General features: G+C 41.5%; 2 protein-coding genes across 9 annotated transcripts; one reads left to right on the plus strand and one right to left on the minus strand.

Annotated features, from left to right (window-relative positions):
- Positions 1-1,076: 1,076 nt before the first annotated feature.
- On the minus strand, positions 1,077-9,376 carry RBM12B (RNA binding motif protein 12B). 8 transcript variants are annotated; one of them, XM_019032545.3, is made up of 4 exons: positions 9,195-9,376; positions 8,943-9,010; positions 5,609-5,657; positions 1,077-4,738 (listed from the first exon to the last, which is right to left on the minus strand). In XM_019032545.3, the coding sequence occupies exon 4, from the start codon at positions 4,708-4,710 to the stop codon at positions 1,705-1,707; it is 3,006 nt and encodes a 1,001-aa protein (XP_018888090.1). In that variant the 5' UTR covers positions 4,711-4,738; positions 5,609-5,657; positions 8,943-9,010; positions 9,195-9,376; the 3' UTR covers positions 1,077-1,704. The 8 variants fall into 8 exon arrangements, with proteins under 8 accessions (XP_018888090.1, XP_018888089.1, XP_018888091.1 ...); XM_019032544.4 differs by lacking the exon at positions 8,943-9,010 and having other exon boundaries at positions 9,195-9,344; XM_019032546.3 differs by lacking the exon at positions 8,943-9,010 and having other exon boundaries at positions 9,177-9,323.
- LOC129524017 (uncharacterized) lies at positions 8,551-12,923 on the plus strand. Its single transcript, XM_055348233.2, has 3 exons — positions 8,551-8,796; positions 9,018-9,577; positions 12,579-12,923. Exons 1-3 carry the CDS (start codon positions 8,551-8,553, stop codon positions 12,649-12,651), a joined length of 879 nt encoding a protein of 292 aa, XP_055204208.1. The 3' UTR covers positions 12,652-12,923.
- Positions 12,924-14,940: the final 2,017 nt, after the last annotated feature.

Here is a 14,940-nt window from a genome sequence, read left to right on the forward strand (position 1 = left end):
TGTATTATTTACTCAATGGGGAAAAATGGGGATTACAGAACTGAGGAAAATTATGTTTTATGTAAATTATAAAAGGCCAACCAAAGTCAATCATGTTGAATAAAATGAATAATTTTGAAATATAAGCCAGTAATATACAATGTGAGTATCCCAAGAGAAACCCTGGATAGAAAGAAACTTTTAAAGTCACTCGTTTTTTTTTTATTAATAATGTTAATGTTTGAGCTCAGTGTTTGAGCATGCTGGTTTTACCTATTTATGCTAATTTTAAACCAACAATTGAAGTGAGAAAATAATCACTTATCCTTGAAAGTATCTTTAGCATGGTCTTCCTAATTAAAAATACCACTTAAAAAAGTGAGGCAGCACAAGCATGAACTGGAGTCAGTGGTCTGTCTGGGTTAAAATTGGCCCCATGATTTACTACCTATGACTTCAAGCAAGTTGCTTAACCTTGCACTTCATCCCACTTCATTATCTCATTTGTGAAATAGAGGTAAATAATTAACCCTGTACTCACAGGGAATACCGAGATTATGCATGTAAAGTGCTTACAGTGCCTAGCACATAGTAAGTGCCTAATAAATGTTAGCCATAAATATTATTATGGGTATAGAAAATCAAATTCCCTAGCTGCAAAATGTATGCACTAAATGCTGAATATCAAAGAAGTCAAAATTCAACCACACAAGTCTTAACAGTTATAGAGTCTTTGCATGGACACAAAGTTTCGAAGCTAAAAAATGAGAACCTAATATTACATGCAAGTTATGTGACTCATCAGTAAATTCTTCCTAGAAAAACAAACTATACCATTTGTCAGATTCTTCCAGCATAAGCCTGAGTCCCCTTGCACCTATAATTAGATTCTTATTTTACTATCTTTTGCGTATCTTGTATTAATTTTACTTGGTTGATAAGATGTTGAAGAAACCATGGAATTATACACAGCACTATACATTATTACTATAGAATGTCCAGTCCCTCCCATCATAAATATGGTTTAATGAAGTTATTGAAAAACTTCACAATATCGAGCTGCAATTCTTTTTTCTTTTTATACAAATACAAGTTAATTAGCTCTATTAAGTTGCAATTTTATTTTTATAAAACTTTGTAAAGTTATGAACATGGAAACCCTAAGAATCACTTAAGCTTTTTACATAAGCAAATTTCAAGTTGACAGTCTGTCCATTTTGAACTATTTATAATTAACAGGACACTTAACACAGTAATATCTTAGACAAGGAAGAGGGCATTAATTCTGCAGGCAGGTAGCAATGAAAATGCCAAACCTGAACAATCGGTCACTATTTCCTTATACAGTTTGAGTAAAAGATGTAGACTACAGAAAGAAAAAAAAAGTGAATATAAAATGTATCTTCCCCAAATACAACTCTACTTCAATAAGTCTTGAAGCTTACCGATGACATCAACAAAAATGAATGAACTCAGGGAATTAGTTCTTTCTCCCCATCAAAGAAAAAAAAAAGCATGTGTAATTTTAAATTAGAAAAAAAAAGAATGGCAATTTGCAAGCAAAAGAAAACCAGATTCACATTCTACTATTTACATTTGTTCTATTCACAGGTCAAAAATAAAATATTTCATTAGATAATTTTAAAAAAAAACTTTTTTAAAACAAATGTATTTTACTCCATCAATACTGCAAGGAAGATAACTGAATTTAGAAATGCTCTCTCTCTACAGCAAAGTTAACTTAACTTTTCGGGACCCAACTGGCCTATCATTTAGATCTTTAATAGCAGCCATAGCTTCATTATAGTTTATCATAGCAACAATGGCTTCCCCTGTAGGTAAGCCTTGCTCATTATACTGTATCGAAACTGAATCAGGTATGATTCTGTAACCATGGAAAAAGTCTAAAATTTCATTCACATTAGCTTTAAATGGAAGATTCATTATCTTAATAGGAGTTACTCTACCTGAACCACAATTTATCTTTGGATCAGGCATAAATCTCCCCTCAGGAAAACTTCCCATATTATGCTTTCCAAAATCAAACTTGCCACCTTCTGGGCGACCAAAATTCACAAAAGGACGGTGACTTCTAAAATCATCAGGCGGGCTCCTAAAATCCTCACCAGGAGGTCTAAAATTGTCAGGAAGTCTAGGGTCCTCCTCCGGAGCTTCCCTAAGGTCTTCCTCTGTGAGCTGCCTGAAGTCCTCATCAGAAGGGCATCTAAAATCTTCCTCCTGGGGGCTCCTGAAGTCCTCATCAGGAGGGTGCCTAAAGTCTTCATCAGGAGGGCCCCTGAAGTCTTCATCTGGTGGGTGCCTGAAATCTTCCTCTCGGGAGCGCCTGAAATGCTCCTGAGGCGGCCGCCTGAAATGCTCCTGGGGCGGTCTCCGGAAGTGCTCCGGGGGCGGGCGCCTGAAATGCTCTGGGGGTGGCCGCCTGAAGTGCTCTGGGGGTGGCCGCCGGAAGTGCTCTGGGGGAGGCCGCCTAAAATGCTCTGGAGGTGGTCTCCGGAAATGCTCTGGGGGTGGCCGACGGAAATGCTCCTGAGGTGGCCTCCGGAAATGCTCCTGGGGTGACTGCCTGAAGTCCTCCTCAGGGGAATGCCTGAAATCCTCCTCTGGGGGCCGCCTGAAGTCATCCTCGGGTGGTCGCCTCCATTCTCCCTGAAGAGGCCGCCTAAAGTCCTCCTCTGAGGGCCGTCTCCAGTCCTCCTCAGGTGGCCGCCTGAAATCTTCCTCTGGGAGCCACCTGAAGTCCTCCTCAGGGGGTTGCCTGAAGTCCTCCTCGGGGAGCTGCCTGAAGTCCTCCGTGGGAGACCGCCTGAAATCCTCCTCCAGTGGCCACCTCCAATCCTCCTCAAGGGGCCTCCTCCAGTCCTCCTCCCTAGGGTGCCTGAAGTCATCCTCCGGAGGGCGCCTGAAATCTTCCTCCCAAGGGCGCCTGAAGTCCTCCTCAGAAGGCCGCCTGAAGTCTTCCTCCCTAGGTCTCCTGAAGTCCTCTGGGGAGTGCCTGAAGTCCTCCGGGGGGAACCTAAAGTCCTCTGAGGAGTGTCGGAAGTCTTCTGAAGGGTGCCTGTCAGGCTGCCGGAAATCCCTCTGGGGGTGCTTGAAGTTATCCAGTTGCCTCAAGTCCTCTAGCTGATGTCTAAAGTTTTCAAAAGCACCAACTGAGTATATTGGTGGGTCTTTTGAGTCAAATAAATGGGAATGGTCACCTCGCTCACGTGACTGTGAGCGAGCTTGCATTTTTTCACTGGACATCAAGGAAAAATTTACACCAAACTCCTGCATTTGTGCCTCAGATATAAGTCTTAGTAACACCTCTGTCCCTAAGAATCTTCGTCGGTTTAAACGTTCAGCTTTCACGGCCTGTTCTTCTGATTTAAATTTCACTAATGCTTCTCCCAGACCAACACCTTTGTCATCATAAAGCAAGTAAATGTCATCCTCAGCAAGAAGAAAGTCTGCAAAGAACTTCTGCACTTCAACTTTTGTAACATCAAATGGAAAATTTCTTATATAGATGCACAGTTTCTGGCCAGAGTTACCTTCTTGAGAGTATTTTTGTGAAACATGTCCCGGCCTATCTCTCTCTAGTGACCCTGATCTCTTCTTTTCATAACGTGCAATGAACTTCAGCATTTGTTTTCTAGAAATTGGATCAATATGAACTGGACGATATTGTAAAACAGTCTTATGTAAACTCAGAGCAGTATTATAGTCTTTCAGAGTCTTGAACATCACAAAGGCATATCTTGTTCTATTTTCATCTTTATATAAAAACCTAATCTGTTCATCAGTCAGATCAGTACCTCTAAAGAAATTTCTTAAATCTCTTTCATCAATACTGAGGGACAGATTTTTTAAGTGAACATAAAATCCAAGAGGGGAACGAGAACGTGTTCTTCTGGGAGATTTTGAATGAGACCGTTTTCGAAAATGTCTATCATTAATTCCTCTTGGTGGAGAGTGTTCTTCAGATCTCCTAAGAACGTCACCCTCCTTAACTGCATTACCACCAAACTCAATCCACTGTTGTTCTGATCCTTGCATTACTTCTATAAATCTTGAACCCATAAAACTTCTATGACATTTAAGACCTCCTGAAGCATCAACACATGAAGCAAATTTTACTATGGCATCACCATTATTTCGGCCATCGTGATGTTTTAAGAAAATTACTCCATCCACGCACAAACCAGAGAAAAAGACACGTACATCATCTTCATTTACTAGGTAAGGCAAACCTCGTAGAAACAAGTAAGGATTCTCGGCCTTCAATGGCCTTGTCTTTCTTGGCCTTAAATTACCATGTCCTGTACCATTAGTATGAAACCCAGCATCTTGATTAATTGAAGAGCCATATCCAGAATTACTTGCTTCTTCCTTAACAGACTCAGTAAAATTAGACAGGCTGTCAACCCCTGATGTCCCAGATCCTGGACGCCCTCTTCCTACACGATCAGTTCTTTTCATTTCTATAGTCTTCTGCATTTCTGCCTTGCTACTAAGAAAGAGCTCTACAGATGAATCCTTGATAAACCCTCCTGAACGACTTATGGCACGTCTTGCGTCTTCATCTGTTGCAAAAATAATAAAAGCCTCCCCAATTTCCCCTCCAATTATATGCACTCCTCCATCAGGAATAGTCAATCCCGTGAAGAAGTGACGAATATCCACAGGCCCCGCAATAAAAGGAAGCCCCAGTAAACGGATGACTACAGCCATGCTGAGCTCAAACCACAGCAATAATGACCTGCAGACAAAAAGGTACACATAATAGCAAGTCTTATTTTTGAAGTACCTTAGCCCAAACTAAGCTTAATAATTACCTGGTTCCTGCTTCCTTCAACATTTACAAATGAAAACAAGATACAAGTTCACGAAAATACTGATCGTATCTAATTATTAAAGAAAACAAGGGATAAACTTTCTCCCATCTAAAAATACAAATAAACCAACTACCTTGAAGAAACATTTCGTATCACCTATTCTATACAATAGGAACATCAAAAATATCAAATCTTCCTTTGTAAGTCTGCCAAATGCTGCTTCACAAGACCAAACTACTTTCAGACTCATTTAGAATCTTATCTTCTACTGAAACATGAGAGCTTTGCAGATTATTTTATCAACTGCAATGAATTCTACATATTTAGAAAAGTCATCTATGGTTAGTATATAATTTCTGCTCATGATAATAAATTGCCTACCACTGGCCAGACACAGAGAACAAAAGCCAGGGCCAGCATGATAGCTCATGCCTGTAATTCCAGGCTTTGGAAGGCCAAGGCAAGAGGATCGCTTGAGGCCAGGAGTTCAAGACCAGCCTTGGCAACAGAGCGAGCCCGTCTCTAAAAAGAAAAAATTAGCCGGGCATGGTGGCATGCACCTGTAGTCCCAGCTACTCAGGAGGCTGAGGCAGGAAGACTGCCTGAGCCCAGTTTGAAATTTTCAGGATACAATGGGCTGCAACTGTGCCACTGCACTCCAGCCTGGAGGACAGAGTGAGGCCCTGTCTTTAAAAAAAAAAAGAACAGAAGCCATGGATACCCAGATGTACTATTCTACTTCACATGTTTTTTGTCGAGCCTCTGTAAAAAGCCTTAAACTCTGGATATCTTACCTTTTTTAAAATTTCTTGGAGACCTGTTAATTCTGTAAAAGCAACTTAACTGTGGAAAGAAAATGAAATATAATTAATCCTTGAACCCTGTAATTTATCTTAAACAACGCCAGATTAGGATATCCATTTCAGAATTACCTATCAAAAGTGAAGCAGAATAAGGAACCACAATTACGGGTGTTACAAAATGGTCTGTTGTTCCAAGGGGAAATTAATCATCCTTCTGCAAAAAGGAGATACAATATCCAAATAGACACATAAAAATTATTTAAAAATTTGAAACTTGCCGAAAATTTAACAACTGCTCCTTGATTGGAAGTAGCATGAAGAAAGGAGTGATGGAAATGTTATATATTTTGAATGCAGCAGTAGTTACATGGGTGTATAAATTTATCAAGGTTTACTGAATTCTATCCTTAGGGTCTATACATTTTGCTGTACACAAGTTTTACATCTACTTCAAAAAACTGTTCTACAAGTAAAATCTCAATACCCAAAGTTCAAAAAAAAAAAAAAAAAAAAGAAAAAAAGACCTTCAATCATTTTGCCACATGAAAATCCAAAAATCTAGTACATATTTACATCCAACTCTCGTGCTGTTCTCCTCCCTTTCAAAACATAAGACCAAATCAAATTAAGGCAACCATTCAAAATTACACAATAAATGAATAAAACAGCAAAGCCTGAAATTCAAAAATCAATTTTTAAAACAATAAATCCAAACCTATGGGCTATTGTTTGGATACAATTTAAAGGTCTACATAAACAGCTCATACATCCAAGCACAGAACCAAATTTCATGAAGCCAGTATAATTAAGGCAAATACTACAATATCCCTAAAGGTAAAAATCTCAATACCACTTCTACTGCAAAAATAGTAACTGTTACAATTCATCTCAAGCCAAACAGAAAATGCTATTTATCTTATTAATAATGCCAATAGCAGATTTCCATTTCAAACAACTATTCTGCACTCTGCTAAGGAAACCCAAATGATGATGTAGAAAAGTAAAATTAAAAATTAACTAGGAATACTGGGATTACCCGTTTACTGAAAAATCTCAATGTATTTTTTTAAAGAAGTTTGCATTTAATACTTTCAGGGATACCCAAACTATTTCATGAAGACTTGCCAAATAAATAATTATAATTTACACTCACTTTCTTTGGTGGGGGAGACAGGGTCTCTCTTGCTCTGCTACCCAGGCTGGAGTGCACTGGTGCGATCTTGGCTCACTACAGCCTCGACTTACCCAGGCTCAGGCAATGCTCCCACCTCAGCCTCCCAAGTAGCTGGGACTACAGGTGTGCACCACCACACCCGGCTAATTTTTGTATTTTTTGTAGAGCCAGGGTTTCACCATGTTGCCCAGGCTGGTAGGGAACTCATGGGCTCAAGCAATCAGCTCACCTCAGCCTCCCACAGTGCTAGGATTTACAGGTATGAGCCACTGCGCCTGGAGTAATTTACATGTTTTTAATGTACAAATAAATGTTGCGTTAATCCAGAATCCAGTACTTACACTTAAGTACTACTGTTCCCCAAAGTGGGGGTCTGAAGATATATTCACTGAGGTCTGTTTTCCTTTAAAAAAGGGTACGTAGATTAACCAGAAGCTAAACTAGCAAAGACATCAAATTACTTCACACATTCTACATCTGAAAAATATTAATCAGGTTTGCTATTAAAGTATTTGCACAGTAACAAAAAAAGAAAAAAAGCCTATTTTCTTCAACAAACCAATATCCATACTAACACTTCAACAAAAACTACAAATGGCTTCTGGAATACTTACTTTATCCATATTAAAGTCCCAAGACTCCCTCCTATGCAAATTGGCTTAGCTACTCTTTTAAGATATTTTAGAAAGCACCATAAGCTATACATATTCTTGTCTCTCCTAAGCTTTTAAAAAAATTTTAAAGGGATTTACCCTGGGAACATTAATTCATCTACAAGAGAAATTAGAGACGTTTCAAGGAATAATTATATCTCAAATTCAAAAAAACTCTAGTAATTTATCCTACCTCACTTAAAAACTATCTTTTAACTAAGTAGTTTCATGAGCACAAATCTGATGAATTCCAATTCAAGCAGACTATTTAAAAAGTTTATTCTCATTTGCCACAGTTAAACAAAACTAATGCTTAAACTTCTCTGCCCTTGAGACAGTAGGGTAATGTACCATTTATGCCTCTACAATAACACACCTTGGAGACCAACTGTAAGAGACCAGCTCTCAAAATGGGCACTTCTGTGGTTCCAACATGCTATATTTCCTTAAGCAAATTCTCCAGAAATTCAACTCTTAACACACTAAATTACACAAAAGCAAAACACGAAAATTACCCTCAAGTAGTCTGCAATTAAAATTTTGCGTTTTTCTAGTTATGAATGCAAAAAGTATTTTTGTGCCTTTGTGTTCATTTGAAGACAATAATCTGTTAAAATATCTACGAAAAGAAGAGTGGGTCCCTAAAAGGTCACTTAAGAGTAAGTTAGTGAAATTTAAAGCGCATTTTAAATAACTGCTATTTTTATCCAACGATTCATCCCACTTAATCACCATTGTAACTAAACAATACGTAAGGTGCCTCTTCTAATCAAGACTTAAGGGGATACGGAGAGGGAAACGGGAGGGAGACAGAATTTGAATAAGTAATATCTCATCAGATCCATTTGATTTTTAACTAGCGAAGAAAAAGTCATTTTCCAGATATGGTGAGGGAGAGAATTTTTTTTAACTCTGCGACTACTTCGTAAAGCCCAAGGTCATGATGTAGCATATTCACACTCTAAACGTGAGTTTCCCCTGCAGAAAATAATCTACACCAACCCATAATTATTCTTTACGATGATCCACCTTTTATAATGTAGATGTTTAAAATAAAAACCAAAGGAATGACCAATGAGAGCCACAGTCCCTAGGAAGAACTGTAAATGAAGACGAATCCACATGGCACAGGATTTCTCCCAACATCCTCAAACGGGAATCATCCGAAGGCATCGATTCTACAGCCCAAAGCCTTTGTCCACAACTCCCAGGGGTCACAGCTTCCTTCTTTCGCGCCAGGCCAAAGTTGCTACGTGGGATCCGATGTTGTCGCCAGACTTTCAGCCAAAATCAGCCTTCAAATTAACCTGGACCGCCCAACCTCCGTGCCTTTCCGTTACGCCGTCTCAAGGGCAAACATTCCACCCTAACTCGCCAGAGGGTGAACTGCCCCCAAATCTAACTGAAAACACTTGCCCTTCTCAAGCCTAACGAGCTGGGCCTGCAGCGCTTTTCTGCCACCACTGACTACGATGACATAGCAAAGAAAAAAATATACCTATGAAATCCTTCGAGATCTTCACTCTCAAGATCCCTGGGAAGCGCACATACACCACCACATGGAAGCTGACAGGAAAGGGAGAGTCGGTGTTTTAGCAAGAAAAGAGGGTGCCCTAACGGCAGGAGCTACGCTAGATACTGGCGCGGCCGCCGGTCCCGCCTTTCCCCGTTCTTCCGGTTTGGTCGCCCAGCCCTCCCCACCCCCGGCGCCCCGAGGGGAACTGCTTCGCACTTGGCAATAAACACACACCACTGCTGCCGAGTCGGACACACAAGGCCGGAGGCTGAGGGAACTCCTCGTCGCAGCAGCCTCCCCAAAACAGGTAGACCCTCAGTGAGCCTAGAAGAAGATGGCGCCCACTGCCCCTCCGGTCCGGACAAACGGACGTACGGTTTATCTGCCCATGCGCTCTCCAGGCGTAACCCACCACCACGCTTGCGCACGCGCGCTGCCGCTCACCCGTTTCCCCACGCTAGAGGAGGGGAGGCGGAGCCCCGGGGTTGGCTGAGCTTCTGCGCATGCCCAGATTCTGCCCAGCCCAGGGACCTCGACTTTCAACGGGAGAAATTCAGAGACACATTCAGGGCTCAGCCGGTAGATGTGCTGAGAATCTTCGGTAGACAACTGTCGAAGTACGGCGGACAAACTTTAAAGATTTCCAGAAGTTAAGGAAAGAGATGCAAAAGCAGAGAAAAGGCGACTTGTCTTTTTAGTGTTGCATTACTGTGTGGCGTAAAGCATCTTCTAAAAAGCTCCTGTGGCCGGGCACGGTGGCTCACGTCTGTAATCCCAGCACTCTGGGAGGCCGAAGCGGGCGAATCACTTGAGGTCAGTAGTTCGAGACCAGCCTGCCCAAAGGGCGAAACCCCCGTCTCTACTAAAAATACAAAAAAAATCAGCCTGGCATGGTGGCGGGCGCCTGTAATCCCAGCTACTCGGGAGGCTGAGGCAGGAGAATCGCTTGAACCCGAGAGATGGAGGCTGTAGTGAGCAGAGATCGCATCGCTGCACTCCAGCCTGGTCAAAAGAGTGAAACTCCATCTCAAAACAAAAATAAAAAAGCTCCTGTAGACCCTAGAATACCACAGAAAAGGTACTTTTACTGCCTTAGATGTTCGCCAAGTACAATCCCAACACCTGGGGGCTTAATAAATGCATGCTTAGTCGGTTTTATAGATATAAATAACCTTGTGAAGTGTCTTTATAAATTTGTTCCCATCTTCTGGATTTTTGAAACGAGAACAGATGAGCCAGTACTGAAATTTCAGTAATGGAAAAGCACTATTACAGGTGTACTCTGTGATGCCTGCTACATAATAGCTGGTGAACAACCTTGTGTTTGGTTTTATCATTTGCAAATAACAAAGTTTCCCACCACGTTGTATAGCTACTTGATGTATTTGTGGATGGATTGAAAGCTCATTAAGCAGAAAGTACATTTTAAAAACATTGTTACAGATGACAGAAAAAGTGAGTTGTGGATCCCTTTCTCACTGCAAAATACTCATTCTTTAATGATATAAGAAAGAAGAGGTAGTTTAATAAGTAAATAAAAAGATAGTTAACACAAATCAGAGCCATCTTTTACTCACTGGACAAATTATTTAGCCCCTCTGTGCCTCAATTTCTTCATCTGTAAAATGGGGATACTCCTAGTACCTACCTCTTAGGGTTGTGGGAAACATTCAGTAAATATGTATGTCTCAGATATATGTAAATAAGTGAGACTATTATAAGTATTTGTGATTTGTTTGAAATGTCAAGGTGATCTATACAGAAGCAGAGGATGTCACTCTGAGGAGGTAGGCTCATTGACTAGATATCATTTACCTTGATAATCCATAGTTTGGTCCTGGCCTTGCAGTCTCAGGAACAGGACCTTAAAAGTTAACGTTTATTGGCCGGGCATGGTGACTCACACATGTAATCCTAGCATTTTGGGAGGCCGAGGCGATCGAATCACCTGAGTGCAGGAGTTCGAGACCAGCCTGGCCAACATGGTGAAACCCTGTCTCTACTAAAATTACAAAAATTAGCTGGGTGTGGTGGCGGGCACCTATAATCCCAGCTACTCAGGAGGCTGAGGCAGAGGAATCGCTTGAACCTGGGAGGAGGAGGTTGCAGTGAGCCGAGACCGTGCCACAGCACGCCAGCCTGGGCGACAAGAGCAAAGCTCCGTCTCCAAAAAAAAAAAAAAAAAAAAGTTAACATTTATTGAGAATTTATTGTGTGCCAGGACGTGTACATTATCTCAATTTATTCTTACAACTACTTTTGGAGGTAGGTAGTATTATTATTCGTATTTTACAGATAAGGGAACCTGAGGCATAGAGGATTACAAAAGCCAGGCAAAATTGAACGCGGCTTGTTTGCCTGCAGAAGCCATTACTCTGTATTGCACAGAAAGAGGACTCTGTCCTCGGAAGCAGACTCCTTTAAACAAGAATACAGAAGCAATACTCTAAGAAATAGAACATGAGTTACCTAATATCAAAAGGTGATTCTCAGTTAAGGCTCCCTGGAGACATCCTCACTCATCTTAACAAAACTAACAGTCATCATTTAATGACCACTTACTGTAGGACTCACCTGGCCAAGTGTGCTCAGGAGAGACTCTGTCCCCTGAGCAAGCTCTGACAGCGTTTCCAGCCTCCCATGGCCTCCTTCATTGTTCTGGGCTGACCATCCTCCTTCTATTCACACAGACTTTCTCCAGCGAGGACACTATATTGAATGTCTCTCCATTTTGGGTTTTTTTGAGACAGAGTCTCACTCTGTCACCCAGGCTGGAGTACAATGGTACAATCCTGGCTCACTGCAACCTCTGCCTCCTGGGTTCCAAGGATTCTCGTGCCTCAGCCTCCTGAGTAGATGGGATTACAGGCATATGCCACCATGCCTGGCTAATTTTTTCTGTATTTTCAGTAGAGACGAGGTTTCGCCATGTTACCCAGGCTGGTCTTGAACTTCTGGCCTCAAGTGATCCACCCACCTCTGTCTCCCAAAATGCTGGGATTATAGGCGTGAGCCACCGCGCCCGGCCTGAATGTCTTTTCTAGTCTGCCCCTTGCCTTTCTTAGATGGTCATACCATTATAATCAGAACAAGAAAATTCTGATCAAGGTAATTTGAGCATAATCACATGATATTCTGGTTATTGAACAGTTTCTTGTGCCTTTGGTGTGTCTGCATGAAAACCTAATCATTTTGGGGAATCAAGAGAAAATGAAGTTTCTCGAATGGAAAAACAGAAGACTAGCCCCTAAACATGGTGGCCGCACTGAGCTGTGGCCATTCTGTGACTCTGCTTGGATAATTAGCCTTCCGGGTGTTTTGCCACACTGCACCGCCACCCACCCTTCTTGGACAACTTTGGTGTCAGAGAGTTTTCAGTTGCCCTTCCTAGGTCTTCAGCATCCACACGAAGAGCCTTTTATCACTTGGTCTCGGAGTTCCTTAATCTTCTCAACTCCTGGGACCTTTATCTTCTCAACTCATGCCTTGATTTCTACTCTGAGAGCCTCCATACCTTGACTTCCAGTCAATTTGTAACCCAAGGTCCTGGGTTTTGGGTATGCACTGTGAAAAAGTACCCACTTGTAACTGTTGCACCTTGCATTCTTGTTGTTTCAGAAAAGTTCTAGGAAGAAGCCCAGCCCCAGAAAAACAAAAACCAAAACATTTGGATCCAGAAATGCCTGAGTGAAGATGAACTTTGGTGAACTCCCCTTACAATCCTGCTAAAATCCCCACCCAGGAAAGAGCTTATTCACCATTTTCTATACATGCAACGTATGTAGAAGCATGATCGGCAATTGTGTCTTCGCTGCCTTTACTCCACTTGTACATACAATGACTAAGCTAACCAGCCCAGTAAAAGCACTATTTTCACTGTTGCTCGGAGAAGCACTGCTTTAGGAACTATCCCCAGTGTCCTCCTTACTTGTTGCAAGTAATGAAATCCCCTTGTTAAATCCGCTTTGGTTGTGATCATTGGACTGTCACCTTCCAAGCTAACAAATCCACCTGTTGTGTAGGTAACAAATCTAGCATTTATTAAGCATCATTGACTATAAGTCAAGAACCTTGCTAAGTCCTCTGTATCACAGTTCCATTTAAAAAAAAAAAAAGAAGAAGAAGAAGAACCTTGCTAAGGCTCCTGAAAGACAAAGATTAAAAAGATATTGTCCTCTTTCCTCAAAAAGCTTACATTCTAGCAGAGGAGAAAGCACACACAATCCACTAGTCATTACACACAGGAAGATGTGAGTATAATGAGATTAAGACAGTGGGCTGTCAGGGCAGGCAGACCCAAGTGTGAATACAGCTCTGCCACTTAATGACTGTGAACAAATTCCTTATATTTCTTCATTGAAAAAGTAAAGATAAGGCCGGGCGTGGTGGTTCATGCCCGTAATCCCAGCACTTTGGGAGGCCAAGGCGGGCAGATCACCAGGTCAGGAGATGAAGACCATCCTGGCTAATATGGTAAAACCCAGTCTCTACTAAAAATACAAAAAATTAGCCAGGCGTGGTGGCACGTGCCTGTAGTCCCAGCTACTCGGGAGGCTGAGACAGGAGAATCACTTGAACCCGGGAAGTGGAGGTTGCAGTGAGCCGAGATCACGCCACTGCACTCCAGCCTGGGCGAGAGTGAGACTCTGTCTCAAAAATAAAAAAATTTTTAAAAAAGCAAAAGAGTAAAGATAATAGTACCCGCGGTACAGGGCAGTCATGAAAAATGAATGAAATCATTAACACTCAGCACAATCCCCAGCACATAGTAAACTCCAGTATAACTTAGAAATCAAGAAGGTTGGCTCAGAAATCAGAATATCATAGTTCCAAGCCTAACTCTGCTACTTGCCAGCTATATCACTTTAGTTGCTGAATCTCTCTGTGCCTCAATTTCGTCATGTATCAAATGAAGATGACAATAGTAGGGATGTTGTGTAGAAAAAATTAGCACACATATACATATACATATAAACATTAAGCAAGACATGTAGTAAAACACCAAGAAAGCGAGATAGCATGTTTCCCTGATGTCCCTCATGCTCTTTGCCAACTTGTCCCCTGCAGTGGTCTTCAGAGATGCAACTACAAAACTCCTAGGGATTATTGGAGCACAGTTTGGACACTGCTGATCAAATAAAGGAGCTTGGTCTGGTCAGTTGTGTGTGACAGAAGTTAGATTCAAGAGACTCAACAGAATTAAATGATTTATGGTAAACAGAACTGAACAGGACCTCCAAATTCCAACTTGGATAGTTTTTTGCCTGAGTTAAATGGGAGTCTTGTCTCTGGGGTCTTGACTGACAATCTGTCAAAGTTATAGGTTCAGAAAGGAGTTATGTAGAAAGAATACTGGATAAAATCTCTTGGTTTACTGCTGGAGCTTTGGATCACAAATCTCAGGAGAATCCATTTAGTGAATGGGGCAAGACCCCATGTAAAACAGGATGTCCTTCTGCTTATTGTTCCTTTCCCCCTGGGTACCATCCAATCCCAGGTATATAAAACAGAAGGAAGCAGCAAGAGGAAGACCTAAGGATCTAAAGACAAACTCTAAAGAGAGAGAGAATTTAAGGAGAAGACCAAAAAGTGTAAACTCAAATGTTAACAGCGATAGGTTCTTGGGCTCCCAATGCAATGCAATAGAAATTGACATGAGGCCAAAAAAGTTTTCCCAGGCAAGGCTTCATTGGAGCTTACACCAAGGCATAAGAGGGAGAGAATTCCCTGACTGACTCTCCAAAGAAAAGAGTCAGCTGGGCTTTTTTATTAGGCAAAGCGTGGGAATTGTCATCAGGGATAGGGTATGCAGGTCAGCATTACTGGTTGCAATGCTTATCTTGAGTAATGGGCCACCTGGTGGATTGGCCTGAGGCAACAAGGCTATAAATAATTTGTTTAGTATTCCTTCCCAAGGTAGGGCACTCCACAACCTTGCTTATCTCCTAAGGCCAGTTCCTGGAATTCTTTAAGTAAAAGG

The sequence above is a fragment of the Gorilla gorilla genome, chromosome 7 (genome assembly GCF_029281585.2).
Source record: "Gorilla gorilla gorilla isolate KB3781 chromosome 7, NHGRI_mGorGor1-v2.1_pri, whole genome shotgun sequence".
NCBI lineage: Eukaryota > Metazoa > Chordata > Mammalia > Primates > Hominidae > Gorilla > Gorilla gorilla.

Coding starts and splice junctions, on each gene's coding strand:
- LOC129524017 (XM_055348233.2), top strand. CDS start 8,551: ATGAAGACGAATCCACATGGCACAGGATTTCTCCCAACATCCTCAAAC. Junction 8,797..9,017: donor TCCGTTACGCCGTCTCAAGG/GCAAACATTCCA, acceptor GGAAGCTGACAG/GAAAGGGAGAGTCGGTGTTT. Junction 9,578..12,578: donor TTCGGTAGACAACTGTCGAA/GTACGGCGGACA, acceptor TTGTTGTTTCAG/AAAAGTTCTAGGAAGAAGCC.
- RBM12B (XM_019032545.3), bottom strand. CDS start 4,710: ATGGCTGTAGTCATCCGTTTACTGGGGCTTCCTTTTATTGCGGGGCCT.